General features: G+C 39.9%; 1 protein-coding gene across 1 annotated transcript in view; it reads right to left on the reverse strand.

The window, feature by feature from the left end:
- The window catches only part of LOC147314484 (solute carrier organic anion transporter family member 1C1-like), a 41,750-nt gene that overhangs the window by 8,695 nt on the left and 20,142 nt on the right, over positions 1 to 12,913 (reverse strand). The window contains exons 6-12 of the mRNA XM_086261435.1: positions 12,698 to 12,844; positions 11,363 to 11,461; positions 9,002 to 9,250; positions 4,915 to 5,079; positions 3,871 to 4,066; positions 2,582 to 2,747; positions 46 to 218 (exon numbers count right to left, since the gene is read on the reverse strand). Of these exons, the coding sequence (XP_086117561.1) occupies positions 46 to 218; positions 2,582 to 2,747; positions 3,871 to 4,066; positions 4,915 to 5,079; positions 9,002 to 9,250; positions 11,363 to 11,461; positions 12,698 to 12,844 (1,195 nt within the window). The remainder of the gene's footprint in view (positions 1 to 45; positions 219 to 2,581; positions 2,748 to 3,870; positions 4,067 to 4,914; positions 5,080 to 9,001; positions 9,251 to 11,362; positions 11,462 to 12,697; positions 12,845 to 12,913) is intronic.

A 12,913-nucleotide genomic window follows, 5' to 3' on the forward strand; every position in this document is an offset into this window, starting at 1 on the left:
TATTTCAAGATCCTTTCTCATTATATGCCTTAAATTTAATCTGACCTGATAAGAAGCATGTATCCTGGTGTCCCCCCAAGAGAGATGATAAAGGAAGTGATGACAGAGAGAGCCAGGAAGTACGGGAACATCCTGTCACAGTCGTCCTTTTGAGGGCAGTGACCTGTACTGGCCGTATAGTTACCAGCCACACCGACACAGGAACAGTTAGAGAAGACCTGGAGAGACACGCATATTCCACACATATGACCATATAGCTAGACACAGACAACTACAGACAAATTAATGGAAAAACCAGTGTGCGTGTGTGTGTCAAAGCATTGTTGCCCAACACCTTACTGAGATAGAGGGAGTTCAGAGAGGGTTTTCCTTTATTTTGTCACTAGCCTGTACGCATAGAATTGCAAACTACATTTATATACAAATCAAAAGATGATAGTAGTCTTTCATGTCTTTTTTATAGGAAAAGTGCAGAAAGATTTTGCAAAACACGAGGTGCAAAAACAATGTCGCTGTATAAAAATACAATAAATAGTGAGAATTACCATTCAGACATACTGGCACAGGTCATGTTTAATGGAAAAAGTGATACACGGCATGTTATTTCTCAAATACAACCCCTGGGACAATAACAGTGCTATGTGCATAAAAGTGGACACTGTTCAAGTCAATATTCAGTTATTGATTTGGGATGCTGCACAACTCTGTCCATGTTTTTTAGATGCTGACTTTTGGCTTCCTTATGCTGACTTCCAGTAGAACAGATTTTAACATTTTATTACTTGTTTTTAAGTCACTAAATGGACTTTAGCATCCTCTTACCTTTCTGGACTTTGAACTATTCCTATTTTAACTATTCCTAATAGATCTTTAAACACAGAGCAGGCCAGGCCTTTGCTGTAGTCAAACCTAAACTTTGCAACAGTTAGCCTCTTCAAATTAGCACCTCTGCAACCCTTGAGATGTTTAAAACTCACTTAAAGACACGCCTTTACTCACTAGTGTTTAATTTTGACTGAGTTTTGACACGTTTCTTTTCTTTTTGGTTCTTGCTTTTCTTGTTATTTCTCTATTTCCCTGCTGTTTTATTCTATTTAGCTGTAAAGCACTTTGGCCAACCTGTGTTGTTTTAAAATGTGCTAATAAATAAATTAACTTGACTTAACTAACTTGTCGCAACATTTTTACACCATAAGACAGTTTTAAGCAGTTTAGTAAATCTAGCATTAAACTCCCTCATTTTGAATTTAGCTGGTTTAAATAAAACTCCCTTACTGATTAACAGAAAACTTCAAACCAGTACAAAAAAGCACAAGCCTTTAGTCAATCAAACTTTCTTTAAATAAAGACAATCATATACAGGCAAATAATACCCAGGAAGTAAGCAACCAAATTAATGTAAAAGATTGTGTACAGCGATTTAGAGAGGCTGCCTCCACTGTGTAAGGAACTCTCTGGCCTAAACTAAGTGGACTATTTCCTGCTGTGTGCTACATGTTAGAAAAAGGAACAGTGGAAAATATCCAAATCTAATTCTCATGAAACTCTCCAAGGTTCACATGAACCTTGGAGAGCCCACACAGCCAGTGCTTGAAAGCACTGGCTGTGTGGGCTTCCCTTAAAGGCCCTCAGTCACATGCTTGCTCCCTAAAACAGCACTTAGTCATCAAAACTGTGAATACCCTTTCTTGATATCTGCACTAATCAATAAATAACAATTAAAGTAGACTTATCATAATTAATATAGTTTCACAAGGGCGGAGGATCATTTAAACACTGCCAAAGGTCTGCGCATGTGCAAGTCATCACCAAAAGCCGAAAGCATGACGTCAAAGAGAGGGGATTTCCTTAATATGGTCAGAGTGGCCTTAAGGGGAGAGGAGCTAAAATTGCCTATTTCAGACAGAAACATCCATGAATGTGAATCATGTAAAGTTAATTTAATAAAGTGCAAGAATTAGCATAAAAAGTCCCCTTTTAAAAACCAGCCATGAGCCGTAAAGACCGACATAGCCTGGTTCCAGATCACTGATCTGCTGCCCACGTTTGAGATTTTACCAGCAATTCAATTTGATGCAATGAAATTAGTGTCTTATTCTTATTTTTTATCTTATATTGGTTAAGTATACAGGAATAGAAGATTGTACAACTCATTTTGTTATTTTCTCATATTAAAGCATGTATCTTTCTCTTTAAACCAGCTGTGGGCAAGTTTTACGATGTTTTCTCATGAAAACTGTATTCATTCTCACAATGGAGAATAAATGAATGCACAGTCATGAATGAGTGACAGAAGATCTCTTCTCAGTAACATTTAGTTTAAAAAAAAGAGAGAGAATTATGCCTTGAAGTTCACGCCAAATGACTTTTATGGCAAAACAGTGTGTAATCCAAATGAAACGTAGAAACCCACTTCCGAGAAAAATGCATGTTTTTCTGAGCCAGCCAAGGTTACGCAGTTGGGATATAAGACTACTCCAAGTTTTAAAACAGACGAGACACTAACAAAGTTTTTTGCCTCATAATTTCCAACCGATTCTGGTTGTACAGTATTTACTTTCTGAGCCGCTTGTAAACTTACTGTGTTTTTTCCTGAGCCAGCAGAGGTGGTGCAGCCAGCCAGACACGGAGAAACATATGTGATGCCGTTCTCACCGCAGACTGGGTCCCAGTCGCTCGATGAACAAACGCACTTTGAGTTGCAGTCTGTGAAGAGCGGGTGCTTATCATACGATATCTTTTCGATGCTGGAAGATAGATGATAAGAAAGAAGTACAACTCAGAAACAAATACACTTATTTACAATTTTGTATATATTTGATATGGATTTTGAGTTTCTAGGGATACATTAGACATACGTTATCAAGGTGATATGGCAAATTTGTTAGCAAAGTGCAGCATATTCAGTCACTCTTCCTGGCCTACAGACAAATGTAGGTCAGTTTTTTTGGTGGATTTTTTGGTCCATCATCTCCTGAGAGGAATATCCTGCTGTTTATTTCCTAAATCGTCACCACCTAGTTTACACAGTAAGATTCAGACTATATCTTGAGCTCAGACTGTTAAGTAAGCTGCAGATTTAATTCCCACAGTTCTCTCTAGATTCATCACTACAAGCAACCCCCTTTTTATACGGTGACAATGTAATCTGTAATAAGATGAAATATTACTGCTTCAAATAAACACAGTCAAACGTGCATATTTCCAATCATCAGTGTCTTCAAAAATGACTGGCGCCAGAGCAATCCTCATTCATTTATGAAACTAAATAAGCAAGTTGCTGAGCATTAGGAAATTCCATATTTTATTTACCGCATGCAGTGTTTGGTTTTTAAATTGGTTTTCGAGCTTCGGCACATTCGCTGCATGGACTAATTAGCACGCTGCACCCCTCTGGCTACTTTTAACTTTTCATCTCAGCAGTGTCACTTCAGCTGTGTCTGAATACTGACATGCATTATTAGGCAAACCCAGAGGATGATTTTGTGTTGGTTTCAGCTTGTAATCACCTACTGGTTCCCAAATATGCTTAACAAAAGGGTACCTCGTGCTCCTTTATATGCAGCTCCATGGAAATGTTGCCAGTTCTGCTTAAATATGAGTCGACATCCTCATGATTAAATGGACTTTTATCATACATTTTCTTTTTTGAGAAATCCTCTTTTTTGAGAAATGCCAAAAAACATAGCAATCAACTCTGATGCATGATATGAAACATTTAAATAATGTGTTGCGTTCAGCCACCATAGTGAGGAATCATTCAAATATTAGATGGCTAACTCTGCTGCGTTTAATAGTTTGGAGGAAAAATACATTTTCCAAACAAGTAGCCATTAACCTCGACACATCATATAATCGCCTCTGACTCACTTGTCATATGAAAGTGTCACCCCGGCCACCTTGGCATTCTCACAACTCATTGCGAAGAAGAACAGTGACAGGATGTAACCTATAAGGGATGTGCCAAAGGCGAACTTGGCTGCTCCCATGATGTTCAGCTTCAGCCTCTTCATCAGCAGACCTCCAGAAAACATCCCCAGTGCCACAGCTGGGATATTTATCACACCTGAGATTAAAGGAAACAGCAAAGCACATGATTAATTAGATGCTGTTTAAAAGGCTAGATGAGGATTCGAACAATGAATGACGGTAACATTTTAAATTTTTCATCAAAGCTTCACTATTGTTTTTCAGACACCTGCTTATCCTACCTTGCAAGTGAGGCAGCTCCGGAGGTAAAATAACCCTACACTAGTTCCAAGTTACCATGATCAAAAAAGAACCCTGCTTTTTATCTTTTTATAGCTTTATTTAACATCAATGTGGAGACATGGTCTTTTATCTATATCCATGTCATTAGCTCTGGTCACTAATATTACATTCTCTTTCATATGCAGCCAGTCTGGTCAGCACAGGCATCTCCCTTGATGAGACCACATGAACCTAGATATTTTCATTTTACGCTATGAACTTCATTAGATATTTTATTTCATGTGCAAAGTAGTTCTCATATTCACAAAGCTCCAGTCTCTGCAGCTGTGGCTGTTAGTGGATTGAATTAGAATATAGCTAACCCAGCTCTCCTTTCTCTAACAAGATCCACTCCCTGAAGTTCTATTTCTGCTTCATCCAACAAATGTAAAAGCAAAGAAGGAGGAGGGTAACGCTGAATGGACAGAAAGCCCATAAATCTGTAATAATTACCATGTTAAACACATGATTCCTGCATTATAACGCCGTTTCCATACTTGACGCCAGAATTCATTTGATCAAACAAGGGACGTCCGAGTCCTTTTTCTCCCATACAATATGAAACAAGCTGGAAAGCTTTCCCTAGTCGTCTGTGATCATTTTCAAGTGTAACACACTAATAATTTATATAACGGCACAATGTTCATGAAACATGTACCATACCCATCAGAAAGTTGGCCTTTGAAGCTGATTGTCTGAAGTGCTGCTCAATGTACTTGGGCTTGTAAGTGACCATGCCGATGAGAGAGTTCAGCTGAATGATTGTCACGCACAGGTAGGCCAGATAGACTGGGTGTGCCAGCAGCGTTCGCAGGGTTGGAATGAAGTCTGTGGAGTCAAAAATACAGATGAGTTAAAATTCATTTTAATTCAATTTTATTTATATAACACCAAATCACAACAATAGCCACCTCAAGGTGCTTTATTGTAAGGCAGGCACCCTTCAATAATACAGAGAAACCCTCAGCAATCACATGACCCCCTATGAGCAAGCAGTTGGTGACAGCAGGAAGGAAAAACTCCCTTTAAGCAGGAAGAAAGATCCTGCAGAACCAGGTTTAGGGAGGGGGGCAGTCATCTGCTGCGACTGTTTGGAGGTGAAGGTAGGAAGACAAAAATATGCAATACATACAGTATATGGCTAAAAGTATTTGGGTCGCACCTCTTTGAATTCAGGTGTTTTCTGTCCCATTACCACAGGTGTTTAAAATCAAATTCCTAGCTGAGCAGGATGTATTTAGAGCCTTTTTTGAAAGAACCAGTCTTTTTAAAGAGCTCGCTGGATTCAAATGTGGTACTGTTACAGTTTTTGCCCGTTGCTTGAACACTATAAACCCATGCTCAGACTAAAGTAACACAACGTGAAGCTTTTGTTACCATACCTCAAACACATGTACCCCTACCTTAAACAAAAGCGCTGCTTTGCACCCCAGTACCAATTATGCAACACTCCTACTCCTTTATGCAACACACCTACCCCTTTATGCAACACACATGGTCCTGCATGCTACACTCTATTTCATACATAAGACACTTCGCTCACAAAATGAAATCTCAGGGTGCCATTCGGAAAACACATGTATCCAAAATACAAAACACATCGGATAATTGCAACCACTCAAATACACACCTGAAGGCACGTACTTGCAAAACCGAACACCAATTAGCCAACTACAAAAAGCCCTCAGCGTAGCCATTTCAAGAACTTTGCAAGCATGGATGGAGGGAGAGCAAGAGGAAGAGGAAGAGGTAGAGGAGGAGGAGGAAGAGGAGGAGAAGGCCGAAGAGGCCATGAACGGACCCATATTTCTGATGAAATAAGAGCAACTTTGGTGGACCATGTCATCAACCATGGCCTGACTATGAGGGAAGCTGGGCAGAGAGTCCACCCACATCTAAGCCGCTTCACAGTGGCATCTGTAATACGAACATTCCGACTAGAAAACAGGTATGTCTTCACCTCCATACCTTCTGCTCTACTCAGATGGTTTTATAGCACTGTTCTACAGTATATCACATTACCATATCAAGTGTACGGGGTGCTAATGCTCCTTTTGCAGCCAAAGTGGTAGTTTCTGTGAAACATACCATGATTACTTATATTGAAGTACAGTGTTGTACAGTGGATGACACAGTACATACAGTGAAGTACTGTAAGAAAAATAAGCAAACCGATGACAATATGTGGTTGTATTTCTCTAGAATGACTCGAAGACCTTCTGGGGGAGGACGCCAACGCCTGTTCACACAACGGCAGGAACTTGCTGTTGTGGACCTAGTGAGGGCAGACAATGCCATCCGTCTCCACCAGCTACGACGGAAAATACTTGCAGACAGGCGAGTGTTCAACAACATAGACCATGTGAGCATCACCACCATCAGACGCATCTTGGGTAAACACAGCATCACCATGAAGCAGCTCTACAGAGTCCCATTCGAGAGGAACAGTGACAGGGTCAAAGGACTTCGAGCTGAATATGTACGGGTACGTGTAACTGTCCCTTACATTTACAATAGAGTATTGGTGAAGTCCAGTAGCAGCTGAATATGTACCATATCAGTACCACATGGATCTATTCTGAGAGCTACACAGGTACCTGTGTGATGGGGTGAGGGTGCTGTATGTGTAGCACTGTAGTACAGTGACATGTTCCCCTTTTTTTCAGAGAATCTTGGCCATGGATGGAGCTGCACAGCCTCATGAATACATTTTCATTGATGAAGCTGGATTCGACCTGAGCAATGCGGCGACATTCAGGTGACAGCAATCCATTTTTGTTGTTTTTTTTGCTTTATCTGAATTCATGGTACTGCGATGTACACTATTGAGTAGGTCTATTTGCGTTTTTGGTTGTTTGGAAATGTGTCTCCTGTAAATGTGCCTTCTGAATACACAATGGAAATCAAAGACTGCAGTGTTTTATGTAAGGAAGACTAGTGTGTTCCCCCTGATCTGTAAGTGTTTGCATATGATGCAAGTATGTGTCATTTAGTCAACAGAGTTACATTTTGACAGAGGAATGTTAGGTTTTGACAGCAGAGTTTAGGTTTTGGGAGTGGAGTTTCATTTTGGCACAGATGTGTATGGTATATTTCCCAGTGTTGTGTCGTGTTTACTTGTGTTTAGAGTTTTGGCACAATGAGCGACGTTTTGCCAAATGTGTTCAAGCAACGGGCAAAAACTGTAACATCTCCAAACCTTCTCTGCCATTAACATCAGCACAAAATAAGCAATAACTCTCTAAGTCGTGACATAAAGCTGATTCAGTGTCTTGATGACGTAGTGGTGAGCTGCACTGTATAAATTCATTTAGTTTTCAAAGGGATAATAAAGCTGTGCAAGTGAAGTTTTGATAAGAGCCTCCACTTTTTTTTATATTGTACAGAGTGTACATTGTCGGCATATTGATGTAATATGCCAAAAAACATAGCAATATGCAAAGGCAGTGATGCATCAGGTACACTATATCGCCTCAACTATTTTCTCATCTACCTTCATACACATATGAACTTAAGTGATTATTGTGTTTTGTGTGTGTGTGTGTGTGTGTGTGTGTGTGTGTGTGTGTGTGTGTGTGTGTGTGTGTGTGTGTGTGTGTGTGTGTGTTATGCTATGTGGTTATTATGATACTGGCCCACCCTTTGCAGTTATAACAGCTTCAACTCTTCTGGGAAGGCTGTCCACAAGGTAAGGTAGTGTTTATGGGAACTTTTGACCAATTTTCGCTGATATTGGACGAGAAGGCTTGGCTCGCAGTCTCCGCTCTAATTCATCCCAATGGCGTTCTGTCAAGTTGAGGTCAGGACTCTGTGCAGGCATATCTTTATGCACATGTGGAAGGGGCGATCCCCATACTGTGTCCACAAAGTTGGGAGCATGAAACTGTCCAAAATGTCTTGGTATTCTGAAGCATTAAGAGCTCCTTTCACTGGAACTAAAGGGGTAAGCCAAACTCCTGAAAAACACCATAATCCTCCTCCAACAAACTTTACACTTGCCACAATGCAGCCGGACAAATACTGTTCTCCTGGCAACCACCAAACCCAGACTTGTCCATTGTAAGGTGGAGAAGCATGATTTGTGCTTCCAGAGAACTTGTCTCCACTGCTCTACAGTCCAGTGGCAGCAAGCTCTAGACCACTGAATCCAACAACTTGCATTGCGCTTAGTTATGTAACCATGGCCATGCAAACCGATTACATGAAGCTCTCTATGCACTGTTCTTGATCTAAGCTGAAGGCCACATGAAGTTTGGAGGTCTGTAAAGATTCACTCTGACCTGAAATTCGGTGACCTCTGCGCAGTACATGCATCAGCATCCACTGACCCTATTCTGTGATTTTATATGGCGTGCCACTAAGTGGCTGAGTTGCTGTCATTCCCTGGTGGCATCTTATCACGGCAGCACACTGGAATTCACTGAGCTCCTGAGAGCGACCCATGCTTTCACAAATACTTGTAGAAGCAGTTTGCATGTCAAGGTTGGTTTTATACACTTGTGGCCATGGAAATAACTGGAACACCTGAATTCAGTGATTTGGACAGGTGAGTGAATACTTTTGGCAATATGATGTATAAGCAATTCTTCATCTAAAATGCGGCTTGTACTCACTTTAACACAAAGAAAATGTGTTATTACTGCAAGTTTGTGAAGTGTTAATCCCAAATACAATGTGCTCTGAGAAACATTGTTTTCCACATATGACATATATAAAAACATCACACCCAATAACCTATAGACTTCCTTACCTTTGGCCATCTCTATAAAGCTAGTGTGTTCATCTGCTGAGTACTTGTGCTTCAGAAGGGGAGAGCCTTTGATGAAACTCGTCTGCTCTGGTGTGCACTTCTCTGGGACCTCTGGCCTGGACACGGGTAGTGAGCGGGGCAGAAACCAGAATGGGATAGCAGAAAGAAGGGTGATAACCCCAGCTATGAGGTAACCCAGCCACCAGGCCCCCACCCAGCGGGAATCTGATGGGGTAATGGTGATGGTCTCTATGTTTTGGAAGAAGATGAAAGTTAAGTAATGCTTTCTGAAAACAAGGTACATGTATTATTCATTCTACTAGTTTTCTGATTTTCATCTATTCTAAGCACTCAGATTGTGTGTCCAGTCTGAAAATGACGTACTTTATGGTACTGATTGATATTTTTACTCAAGCTATTTTTTGTTGGGGTTTTTTTTGTTACTTTGTTATGAACATGTATTATGCAGCATAGGAAAACTATAGAAACTAATGTTATTTTTTTAGATTAAGAATAATAATAACAAAATCCAGTGCCGACGAACACGTGTTTACTCCTTTGTGTGTTTTTAATTGATCTGAAACTCTATATTTTTCTTCTCCTTTTTTTGTTAAAGGCTACTTTCCTTTTAGCTTTTTCCTGCTGTCCCCTTTTCTTTGTTCTGTTCTGTTCTGTCTCTTTCTCTCAGTCTTTCTTGCCGACCAGAGGGCTTTGTCCCTCTTCTTCCTCAGCTGGCCTCATTACCTAAGTGATGCTAATCCTGTACACCTGCTCTGTTTAGAATTGTGCACGCAACGAATGTGAGCCATTTTTTCCCGATAACATCAGGCCTCAGTTTTATGAATGAAAAACTCTTTTTCACAGCAGATATTTGAGCTCCAAAGGAAGTCAGGCAACAGGTGTTACAAATAACATTAACAATGGCCCTGTTGTATTTAAGTCTCAGTCTCTGTGCACAGTATCAGAGTTTAAGCGTATAAACAATGCATGTGCACAAAAAAGTGGTAATGCAATTTTAGACACTGCTGCTTTAGACATTGCTGCTTTTTCGAAAAATGGTACAGTAACAATGTGGATACTTTAGATCAGGTAAAAATAGAGTTTTATAGAGTGAGCTGCATGCAGGTGAAATGTAAAAAAAAGATTCAGTATAAACCAAGAAATGTAATCCCATGGCTTTTTTAAATTGGCAACTTTTCAGCAATCAGACTTCATTTATAATGCTAATGAGTAATGAGCTTTATAATTATTTAAATTAAGATTTCAGCACAAAATTCAAATTTAACCTTAGCTTTTTTTTCCCCACAGTCCTAAAATTAGCCTAATGTTTCTTTCAGTCTTGCAATTTGAGACCGATTATCTTTTTGACATTTAAAATCGAGCAATAATGCTGATTAGCCATTAGTCTCACAATGTAAGAAACCAACCAAGAGTCTGCTGACTCAGCCTCTGGGGGTGACTGGCAATATTTCTAGGGCCAGAAACTATCAAAAGATTTGCTGACATTTGCTGCTCGTTGTTTACAAACCCTTTTTTATCACTTGTTTGTTTTGAGGTATTAACATGTTAAATTACCTATTTTACACAGTGGGCTTTTTATTTGCATTGTTTGCCTGGATACAACCAAAGCAGCCAAAGTTTGCTCAAACATGTATTGGTCCATAGAACTGAAAGCTTCCAGTGCTGGAAATGTCATCCCTCTGCTACAGATTCTGCTCACTCATATGTAGATATATGTGTAGAAATATTATCACGTTCATCATTTAAAAATAAACATTATAAATCAGTAAAATAAATAGCCACAACCCCAATTGTCTGCAAAGCCAACTGTTCTGCAGTTGCACAAGTCAGTTTCAGTTGCAGATGTTTATCTGGGGGCATTTGTATATTCATTTAACTGTGGAAAAGCATATCAGGCTATGTATGATTACAATTTATTAAAACAGAAAACGTTCTGTCTTTTTGTGTACACACAACCATGTCAGCATAGTTTTGTGGATCTGGCCTTAGGACCCTAAACCACAGTCAAATATGATTTATTTTAATGGGTACAAAACATTTTATCCACCTCTAGCTTTTTCCTAACGGTGATGGTGCTTATTATTATGATTTTATTTTAACATCTGACTGTTAGCTGGGGCTCACCCTTTAATGTTTATCAACTCTTATCAGCTATTGTGGCACCGTTGTTTTTTTTATGATATCAGCAACAATAATTAAACCAAAAGATGAATCGAGGGACTTTTAATATTCCACAGTCACTCAGATAATAATCAGAGTCATGGTGTTAATGGCAGCGATTTGTGTAGACAGTCTAGCCTCATAATAACAATTTAAAAAATGTGTTAGTATTAAACTCACCCATTTTTACAAATCCAATGTCCACATAGATTTTGGCACAAAGGGAGCCCAATAGGTAACCAAACACAGGGCCAACCACTGAAATGGTCTGCACACAACCTAGGATGTGACAGTCATGCCAAAAGAGACACATGACATATAAAACAGTCAGATATCAGTAGATGAGTACATTGTGGTCATAAAAGGATAGACATAGTGTGCCAAGAAAATATCCCCCTCATCATTACACCACCACCCTGCTTTCATGTTGTTTACACCACATTCTGACTCTAACCTCTGCATGTTGCACTGGAAATCGAGACTCATTAGACCAGGCAGCTTTTTTCCAATCTTTTGTTGTCCAACTTTGGTAAGCCTGGGCAAACTGTAGCCTCAGTTTCCTGTTCTCAGCAAACAGAAGTGATAACCAGTGTGGTCCATCTCATTCAAGGTTTGACGCACTGTGCATTCAGAGGTGCTCATATGCAAAATTGCCCAGTGACATTGCATACCTTGACTGTAATGGGTGGTTATCAGAGTTACTGTTCCTTTCCTGAAAACAGTTTGGTCATTCTCTTCTGAACTCTTCTGCACATGGTTGTGCAGGAAAATCTCAGCAGACCAGCAGTTCAAAGTCACTTAAATCACCTTTTTTCTCCTTTAGAGAAAATCAGAACTTTCTGCTACCCTCACATTGTTCTGAGCTAATAATGTGTTCAAACAAAGGCTGTGTTAACTATTACATCTGAACTGTAGCTGAGCATTTATTGGCTAAATGATAGGAGCTGCCTCGTTTGTGTGTCTGTCTCTCTGTCCTCGAGCAAGTTTATGCAAAAACTACCAAGTTGAAACTTGTGGAAAGGTGAAGCACGGGCAAAAGAAGATCCTACCTAATTTCGGTGCAGAGGAGTATCATTTTCTGTAAATGTAGAAATAGAACACTGGCTTTGGCATTAGCCCTGGTAGCACATCCAATGCACATAACTTACCTTTGATGCAGTGCAGGTTTACAGTCTAGAACAAGTTTCATGTTCTCTACCTGCACAGACTGTTGCCCATGCCAAAAAGTTGGCACCAGAATTGAACCACAACATGTCTGAGCACATAGTTGCTACCTCTGACTTAGGAACTATGATAAAATGCTGCAGGAAAGTCATCAGTGATTTGCAGATAAAGCCCATAGATTATCTCCCCCATGACTTTCTTCCCACAGAAATAACCAAAACATCTGCTACATATCGTTCAGTTTTCAAATCTATCGCAATGTGGGATTCTCTCTGGTTGTGCATCTGCAGTATGTCAGTCAAAATAGGTAAGAGCAAATGTATCTCTACCACTAGGTGATGTTTTTCTTACCAACATAAAGTGCAGCATTCTCCTCAGTGGCAAAATCATCTATATACGAGATTCCCAGAGGCTGAACAGGTGTCTCTCCAATCCCGCGCAAAACATTTCCAAGGAGCACATAGATCCACATGGACAGGTTGGACTCGCCTTCACAACCTTGAGCAAAAGACAAGTACAATTAGACATATTTCTTATTTACACAAGTGTGTGTTTGTGTGTGTGTGT

The sequence above is a fragment of the Aulonocara sp. 'chitande type north' Nkhata Bay genome, linkage group LG14 (genome assembly GCF_057382095.1).
Source record: "Aulonocara sp. 'chitande type north' Nkhata Bay isolate Kocher_YH1m ecotype deep benthic linkage group LG14, A_spYH_male_GT1.1, whole genome shotgun sequence".
Taxonomy (NCBI): Eukaryota; Metazoa; Chordata; class Actinopteri; order Cichliformes; family Cichlidae; genus Aulonocara; species Aulonocara sp. 'chitande type north' Nkhata Bay.